This window comes from Limulus polyphemus, unplaced genomic scaffold (genome assembly GCF_000517525.1).
Source record: "Limulus polyphemus unplaced genomic scaffold, Limulus_polyphemus-2.1.2 Scaffold3475, whole genome shotgun sequence".
Taxonomy (NCBI): domain Eukaryota; kingdom Metazoa; phylum Arthropoda; class Merostomata; order Xiphosura; family Limulidae; genus Limulus; species Limulus polyphemus.
This window is the reverse complement of record NW_013669085.1, coordinates 22,941-32,686: the sequence shown is the minus strand read 5'-3', so window position 1 is coordinate 32,686 and position 9,746 is coordinate 22,941. Positions and strand designations below refer to the sequence as shown.

The 9,746-nt window shown below is 32.5% G+C and overlaps 1 protein-coding gene across 1 annotated transcript in view; it reads left to right on the top strand.

Annotated features, from left to right (window-relative positions):
• The window catches only part of LOC106469418 (transmembrane channel-like protein 3), a 60,752-nt gene that overhangs the window by 37,172 nt on the left and 13,834 nt on the right, over positions 1-9,746 (top strand). Inside the window, exons 11-14 of the mRNA XM_022397936.1 lie at positions 3,444-4,517; positions 5,743-5,871; positions 7,072-7,139; positions 8,657-8,896. Of these exons, the coding sequence (XP_022253644.1) occupies positions 3,444-4,517; positions 5,743-5,871; positions 7,072-7,139; positions 8,657-8,896 (1,511 nt within the window). The remainder of the gene's footprint in view (positions 1-3,443; positions 4,518-5,742; positions 5,872-7,071; positions 7,140-8,656; positions 8,897-9,746) is intronic.

The window sequence follows — 9,746 nt, the reverse complement described above, 5'->3', positions numbered from 1 at the left end:
GGTAGTGAAGGTTATATAGCGTGTTTCATATATATAATCTCATGGTAGTGAAGGTTATATAGCGTGTTTCATATATATAAACCCATGGTAGTGAAGGTTATATAGTGTGAGTCATATATATAATCTCATGGTAGTGAAGGTTATATAGCGTGTTTCATATATATAAACCCATGGTAGTGAAGGTTATATAGTGTGTTTTATATATATAAACCCATGGTAGTGAAGGTTATATAGCGTGTTTCATATATATAAACCCATGGTAGTGAAGGTTATATAGCGTGTTTCATATATATAAACCCATGGTAGTGAAGGTTATATAGCGTGTTTCATATATATAAACTCATGGTAGTGAAGGTTATATAGCGTGTTTCATACATATAAACTCATGGTAGTGAAGGTTATACAGCGTGTTTCATACATATAAACTCGTGGTAGTGAAGGTTATACAGCGTGTTTCATATACATAAACCTTTGAGAGTGAAGGGGCAATCATGGCGCCTGCGCGATGAGAAAATAAAGTCAGTTTCCTTGCATATTTATAAATGTCATTTGATTGACTTAAGCTAATAACATTGGCTCACGTGTAAACATTGGTGATGTGTAACCGCCCTGTAAAGTGTCAGCTAACAGTGAAAAACAAAATACACACCCCTGTATAAATGCTTTCTTTACAGTTACTCAAAGTAAGGCAGCAAAAACAACAATCAGTAACTTTGATTCCAGTAAAACACCCGCTAAGTGCAACCGTTCTACATTAGAGAATGTTTACATTTGTGTGCAATTCTTGCCACTTCCTCTGTTGACAGATTTAAATATGTTACATTACAGCTACTCCAACAGGCCAATCTTGACTCGTAATATGCAACTACGTCCATGATATAAGTGGATGTGCTTTCCTGGAAAGCAGGATTTGCACCCATCGTAAGCCTAAATGTAATAAATAAAACAATAATATAATGTGTGTGTGTGTGTTCGCGCGAGCATGTCACATGTGTAGATGCAGCATGAATAAAAAGTGATGGATGAACAACGTTGAACAATTACAAAATCCAGTTAACCTAAATCACTTTATTTAAATATTTCAATTATAATTATATATATATATATATATATACAAATGTGTGATCGTGGAGTATTTGTGTAATTGTGTTATGTTATACCTACATAAACGTACTGTTTTTTTAAACCTGTTTTATTTCCCGATTCACTCTTCTAAATTTTTATAAATGACAAAATTAGAACCAATTTCTCACATACGAGAGATATTTTACAGTGATCTGGCAAGTCATGATTGATTAACTTATGCTTCTCGATCAGTTTTATATTTCTATGTTAAATATACATTTTGTAACTGAAGCAGACGAAATGACCCAACAGTTGGCCTTGTAAATACTAAGTTCCTTTTCAAGAAATCATGTTTACATTGTTCTTGTCAATGCAAGTTTAGTGAAATTCACGTCGAATGTGTTTTTACAATATCTGTGCTTTTGATAATAAATAGACACATGAATACAGATCTGTATTTTTTTTTAAAACAGGATTCTGGTGCTGTACCTATTAAATCTGTACACTCTCATCTTCGCTCTGTTTGGTAAAGTTGACAAAATGGTTAGTAGTGTTTATTATCTAAACTTTGATAAATCAGAGTAGCATAATCTCTATAGGCATCTCGAAATACTTTCAAGGCCTCAGAAGAATCAAATATACGAATTTGACGTAATGAATGGAAATATATCAAAATAATTCATTAATCTAGACAGGATGTTTGAATATATATATGAATTACACATTACTGATAATGATGATTTTATCCTGTTTTAAACTTCGGATTGTGTAAAATGTTTTAATAAATTGAAACAAATAAGAAATATCTTTTCAACAAAATCATAATAGATTTATATTCTTAAATTTGCATTTCTTAACCGGATATATTTCTTATGATTCTTGCTTTTAACAGTATCTTACTATACGCAATATCAGAAATATATATATATACGCAATATATATACGCGTTATCAAAAATTCAAGTAAAAAATAATGTAAACCAAATATTTAAAAAAAGATGCATTATTACTTCTAACTTGGCTTTTATGTGCTGTTTTTGTTATTCATAATCGGTATACAGAACGGACATTTAAAAAAAAAACACTGCTGAAACCATACGTTTTTTTTCCAAACTGAGGCCTGACATGATCGGGTGGTTAGAGCGCTCGAATCGCAATCTGAGGGTCGTGGGTTCGATTTCCCCGTCCCACCAAAAATGCTCTCTCTTTCAGCCTTGCTTCTACGCGAAACTTTTGAGTTCCAGATAAACTAATTTCACCTTCAGAAGTCTTATCATTTGCCAGCTTTCTTTTTCTCTTTCTAGAAATCTCCTAAACTGTTCTTCTACTATTTTCGAAAGCTGATGAGCTTGAATTTCGATTCTATCGCATTCTTCGTATAGTAAATTACATATTCTTTCAATGAAGTGATACGCTTTACAGCAGTAAACACATCAAGGCTCTTTTCTTGAAGCTTATCACTTGAACTAATAAAATCTTCGAATAATTTTTATACCAAACAAATACGAGGTACCTCCCCGCCCGGCCTTTATTTCCAAGCATTTCAAGGGGCTTGGCCAAGAATAGATCGAATATAGCTGCAAATTCTAATGCAGCTAAAAAGTTGCCATTGTTGAAATCTTCAATCTCCTCTTATCCCTTCTAAGTGCTAATTCTCTTCCACACAAGAATTTTAGACATTTAACAATATCTCCCACCAATTTCGTTTTATAAATAATTGTTTAACTTTGAATCCATAGTTTCTATGTTATTAGTTTGTCTCATCCAGCACTGCTAAATTAGGGACAGCTAGAGCAGATAGGTCTCGTGTAGCTCTGCGCGAATTTCAAAACAAAACCAAATCCTTCCAAAGTGTTATGATAAAGCTGGGGACTCGGAAGAAATTCAGTGTGGTTATGTATAAAGTACTAAGAATCAATATGAAATAACATAAGTCATGTTCAGTGTGAGTAAGAGTAAAGTACAATAATAAAGATAACACCATAAACCATGTTTAGTGTGATTAAGAGTAAAGTACAATAATAAAGATAGGGCCATAAACCATGTTCAGTGTGAGTAAGAGTAAAATACAATAATAAAGATAGGGCCATAAACTTTGTTCAGTGTTATTGAGTTTGTTTGTTTGTTGTCGTTTTTTGGAGCAAAGCCACGTTAGACTATCTGCCGTGTTCACCTTGGGGAATCGAACTCTGGACTTTAACGTTGGAAGTCCGTAGACCCTCCGGGGTCCATGTGTGCGTGATTGGGAGTAAATTACTATTAATAAGGTGTGGACTTGAGTAGCATTTATATTTCAAATAATAAAAAAAGACACTCAGATGCACTGTTTTATGATTGAACTTCGTAATAATTCAATGTGACGAGTTTTTTTTTTTTCAGACAACTGCGTTGTTCGAGTTAAAAACAAACCTCACCGTAATGTTGGAGCAAACCACCGTTTTTTCAACTATCTTAACATCGACAGAATCATATTCTACTTCGAACACCACGGTAATGGAACCTTCTCGGTCCCTTGTTGGCCTGTCTCTAAAACTCTCTGAACCAGGATTGGATCGTGTTCAGACTGACATGAACACGTGCAATATTGCATTGCTGGTTAACTGTACCACAGTTCTTCTTTCATGGGTGCGAAATTCTATCGGAAAGGAGAAATTGAATTTTCTAGAAAAGATAAAGCCTTTTCTGTCAAGAAACAAAACTCTGAAAAAAAACTATTTCAGTGATCATGATGATGATGATGGGATTAGTACTGAGACTTTTTCTAATTTCTTGAACTTCGAGAGAGAAAACGAAACAGTTGAGTGGTTTGTTGTCTGGAATGATACAAACACATCCGCGCTGATAAACACCACAAGGGATCTAAATAATCAGTGGAACATATCAATCGCAACCCTCTTGACTTCTAATAATCAAACTGATTCCTTTCAAGATGATGCTCTGAATCGAACTTTTGAATCTTTTTTTGAAAGTACAAATGCTTCACAAAAACATAATATTTTATCGTTGCTAAATACTACGTTGTGGCAATGGCTGTCTATCAACAGCACAGACTTCAATGGTAACGTGCCTGATTCTTTAGAAAACTGTTTGAAATTGATATCAAATTGTGTAACCCACACTGAAGAAAATGATGGTTTGACATCATCTTCGGCTTCGACAGACCCTAGATTGACGAATGCTAATAACGAAACAAGTAATACCACAGAAATACTAGCAAGGGATTCCGAGATCCCTCCAACTTCCACTATACCGGACTGCGGTGATAGGGATTGTATATCTTACTATAGCGAACAGACCACCGGAAGTGTGAGCCAGGAAATGTCGACACTCACTACGAAATGTGAGGGAAAAGAGTGTAGCACTGAAGAAGATATTGTAGGGCTTATTCTTCAGGGAGACGACTCCATTAAAGAACAACTTAGAAAATTATGCTGGGAAACTATGTTTGGACAGGTCAACAGTTAATGTACTTTTTAATATTATAACTAAAAAAACAAAAACACTATTAATCAGTATAGTTAATCAACCATGTTAGAGAAGCAAAACGAATTATGTTCGACTGTTTGATTCACTAAACTTGACCGATATAAAATTTTTAGTTTTTCCGATATACGCAATATACTAAAACTTGCTTCTACTAATTTTTCATGTCTGCATTTTTTTATTTAGTTACAATTATATGCATTATATTTTTCACATCTGAAAAAATAGTATAATATAGACAACATTTTTGTCTTTTATATTTTTCAACATTGAAAATATATTAAGCATACATACTTTCTGAACACAACTGAGCTTATTAAACAATCATTATTTGGTAGAGAAACTGAAACTTTCTTTTCTGTTTTTATAAAGTATAAACAATCATTATTTGGTAGAGAAACTCAAAACTTTCATTACTGTTTGTTAAAATATAAACAATCATTATTTAGTAGAAAAACTCAAAACTTTAATTTTTGTTTTAGTAAAGTATAAACAATCATTATTTGGTAGAGAAACTGAAACTTTCTTTTCTGTTTTTATAAAGTATAAACAATCATTATTTGGTAGAGAAACTCAAAACTTTCTTTTCTGTTTTTATAAAGTATAAACAATCATTATTTGGTAGAGAAACTCAAAACTTTCATTACTGTTTCGTTAAAGTATAAACAATCATTATTTGGTAGAGAAACTGAAACTTTCTTTTCTGTTTTTATAAAGTATAAGCAATCATTATTTGGTAGAGAAACTCAAAACTTTCATTACTGTTTCGTTAAAGTATAAACAATCATTATTTGGTAGAGAAACTCAAAACTTTCATTTCTATTTTTATAAAGTATAAACAATCATTATTTGGTAGAGAAACTCGAAACTTTCGTTTCTGTTTCGTTAAAGTATAAACAATCATTATTTGGTAGAGAAACTCAAAACTTTCATTTCTATTTTTTTTAAGTATTTCAAGTTCCAACTTTTTAATTTACACAACAGTGAAAGTATACTATTTGTTAGAAAACATCGCAATTGTTCTACCGCATTCAAATAGCCTTGCCATAACTATTATAAATTTGGCGAATCGTTTTTTTACGCTGTCAGAATATTTTTAAACTTTACTTAAACATTAACAATTCCAGTTTGATGCGTCTTGATTGTAACTATGTACTGTTTCTATGGTTCTCATCATATCTTTTTTTATTTTTAGGAACTTGTAAAATTGACAGTGATGGACTTGGTAATGACAATCATCTCGATAATATTAATGGACTTTCTTCGGGCTGTGTTCGTGCGTTACGCTAACAAATGTTGGTGTTGGGATTTAGAAAAGAAATTTGTAAGCTGCTTGTTATTAAATAGTTGTATATTGTTAAAAGTTATTTCAAAGAACCCAACCTGCAGGTTTATCCACTGTGGGCAAAGTAATCATGTATTATTATAGCTTTCTTATTTAGTAAATCTGTATAATCGGTATCTTGGTAACGCTTCTAATGAGTTTCTAATGGTTTCACGTCGGTGATCAGACTTTTGGGGTTGAACTTTGTAATGTAGTTTAAATTTATAATGTCTGATTTTATATCAGTCTTAGAGCTGTCACAATAGTCCAAGTAATTATTAGGTTTAGGTCTTGCTACTTATAGCTCAATATGAAAAGCTGACAAGAAATTCATGTCAGTACGGACATAAATGTGATTTAAATTTTATAATTGATAATTTGTTAGCTATTATGATAATGTATATATATATATACTATATTTTACATTGACTTATTTCAACAAACATAAAACCATGTGTAAATGTGTATTAATTAATAAATATATGTGGGGATGGGTTAAAACTTATTAACATCACGATAGCTACAATTAGACCTACTCTTAAAATTATTTTGAAACTCACTGAAACTTTAAAAACTCCTAAAACGTTTCATCTCAGTATGGTATAAAGTCATTTCACTTGCCTTAGACAGTACATTTTTTATCTAAGTTTTGAAGATTGTCCCCACCAGAGACACGTTAAAGAATTAAACCAACCTTGTGTTGAGTTTAAAGATCGTCCCCACCAGAGATGTGTTAAAGAATTAAACAAACCCTGTGTTTAGTTTTAAAGATCATCCCCACCAGTGACATGTTAAAGAATTAAACTAACCCTGTGTTTAGTTTTAAAGATCGTCCACACCAAAGACATGTTAAATAATTAAACAAACCTTGTATTTAGTTTTAAAGATCGTCCCCACCAGAGACATGTTAAAGAATTAAACCAACCTTGTGTTTAGTTTTAAAGATTATCGTTTCTTCACTGTACATATCAGTTGTTGTTTTTTTCTAATAACATTTGCGGTCTCTTAGACCATTTTCAAGTTACCTTTTCTGTAGTATATTTTAACGAACATTCACGATATTTCTATTATTTGATTTACTTTTATGCGCTTTGTTCTTACTCAAAATTCGATGATTTTTCAAGTTACTTTTTTTGTATTTTATTCTAACAAATGTTCACGGTCTTTTGAGCATTTTAAAACCACTTTTATATATTTTAGCCAGGTTACGGAGATTTTAAAATAGCTGAAAATATTCTACATCTAGTCAACAACCAAGGCATGATATGGTAAGCAGTTCGGATAAATATTTTTAGTGTAAACTTAATCAATAAAACTACAGCGTGTTAAAAAACTGAAAATCAAAATAGCTGAATATCAGGAAACACAATAAACATAAAATATGTGGATAATATTTACATAGATCACTGTGTGCTCTCGATTGTATGTATTCCTTATGCTAGTTTTTTTAATTTCAGATGATTAGCTTAATTTAACACTTTTCACGTTAAAAAATCAATCAGTCGTTTTATCTGGTCACATTAAAGCCAAACTCATATTTATCTTGATCATGTTAAAGACAAAACAAACTTTTTCTGGTCACATTAAAGTCAAACTCATCTTTATCTTGATCATGTTAAAGATAGAAAAAGTTTGTTTTAAAGATGAGTTTGACTTTAATGTGACCCTCCTGACAACATTACGAGCCAAACTAAACATTTTTGTGCTCGCATTAAAAAAATAATCTTTCGTTTAGTCACGGACTTACAGCGCTAGAATCCGGGTTTCGATACCCGTGGTGGGCAGATCACAAGTTGTCCATTGTGTAGCTTTCTGCTTAACTTCAAACAAACAAACTTATGTGTAAAACATAAAATACTCTCCAACGTTAACTCACTAAGATACGTTCTTCGCGTTTGTTGAAAACCAACTCAGTCTTTCTTCTTGTCCCATTAAAACCAAACCAATCTCTCTTCTAGTCCCATTAAAACCAAAACAATCTCTCTTCTAGTCCCATTAAAACTAAACCAATATTTATTTTAGTCCCATTAACACCAAACCAATCTTTCTTCTTGTCCCATTAAAACCAAAACAATCTCTCTTCTAGTCCCATTAAAACTAAATCAATATTTCTTTTAATCCCATTAACACCAAACCAATCTTTCTTCTTGTCCCATTAAAACCAAAACAATCTCTCTTCTAGTCCCATTAAAACTAAATCAATATTTCTTTTAATCCCATTAACACCAAACCAATCTTTCTTCTAGTCCCATTAAAACCAAAACAATCTCTTTTCTAGTCCCATTAAAATTAAACCAATATTTCTTTTAGTCCCATTAAAACTAAACCAATATTTCTTTTAGTCCCATTAAAACTAAACCAATATTTCTTTTAGTCTCATTAACACCAAACCAATATTTCTTCTAGTCCCATTAAAACCAAATCAATCTCTTTTCTAGTCCCATTAAAACTAAACCAATATTTCTTTTAGTCCCAGTAACACCAAACTAGTCTTTCTTTTAGTCTCATTAACACCAAACCAATATTTCTTCTAGTCCCATTAAAACCAAATCAATCTCTTTTCTAGTCTCATTAAAACTAAACCAATATTTCTTTTAGTCCCATTAAAACTAAACCAATATTTCTTTAGTCCCAGTAACACCAAACTAGTCTTTCTTTTAGTCCCATTAACACCAAACCAATCTTCCTTCTCGTCACATTAAAACTAAACCAGTCTTTCTTCTGGTTGCATTAAAATGAAACCAAACTTCTCCTTAAAGGTATATCATGAGTAACTGTTTTGTAGGATGGGTATGTTCTTCAGTCCAGGCTTACCGGCTATCAACACTGTCAAACTCTGTATTCTACTGTATGTGCGTAGCTGGGCTGTTATGACCTGCAACATTCCCCACGACACAGTCTTCAAAGCTTCCAGATCTAATAACTTCTACTATGCACTGCTGCTTATTATGCTGTTTCTGTGTACTCTTCCCGTGGGCTTTTCTATAGTCTGGCTAGAACCCTCTTGGCACTGTGGGCCTTTCAGGTAAGCTCTTTTATCACCTTATTTCTTAACGTTTGGTATTTATTATTAGAAATAGTCTGGCTAGAACCCTCTTGGCACTGTGGGCCTTTCAGGTAAGCTGTCTTATCACTTTATTTCTTAACGTTTGGTATTTATTATTAGAAACAGTCTGGCTAAAACCCTCTTGGCACTGTGGGCCTTTCAGGTAAGCTCTTTAATCTTTTTATTTCTTAACGTTTGGTATTTATTATTAGAAATAGTCTGGCTAAAACCCTCTTGGCACTGTGGGCCTTTCAGGTAAGCTCTTTTATCACTTTATTTCTTAACGTTTGGTATTTATTATTAGAAATAGTCTTGCTAGAACCCTCTTGGCACTGTGGGCCTTTCAGGTAAGCTGTCTTATCACTTTATTTCTTAACGTTTGGTATTTATTATTAGAAATAGTCCGGCTAGGACCTTTTAGGCTCTGTGGACCTTTCAGGTAAGCTGTCTTATCACTTTATTTCATAACGTTTGGTATTTATTATTAGAAATAGTCCGGCTAGGACCTTTTAGGCTCTGTGGACCTTTCAGGTAAACTCTCTTACCTTTTTATGTTTGGTATTTGTTTTTAGAAATAATCTGGCTAGAACCCTTTTGGCTTTGAGGACCTTTCAAGTAGGCTCTATTATGAATGTATTCTGTTTATTCGGGAATAGTCTTGACTTAATCTGGAACAGTCCCCATGGCACTGCAAAAACCTTTCGAATAATATCTGTTATAACCTTTTTCCTTTGTTTGTTTATGTTTACAGTTTGTTTTCGAGAATTGTTTCTGAACGTCGTCAATACATATATTTTTAAGGATATACATGTATATATATATATATATA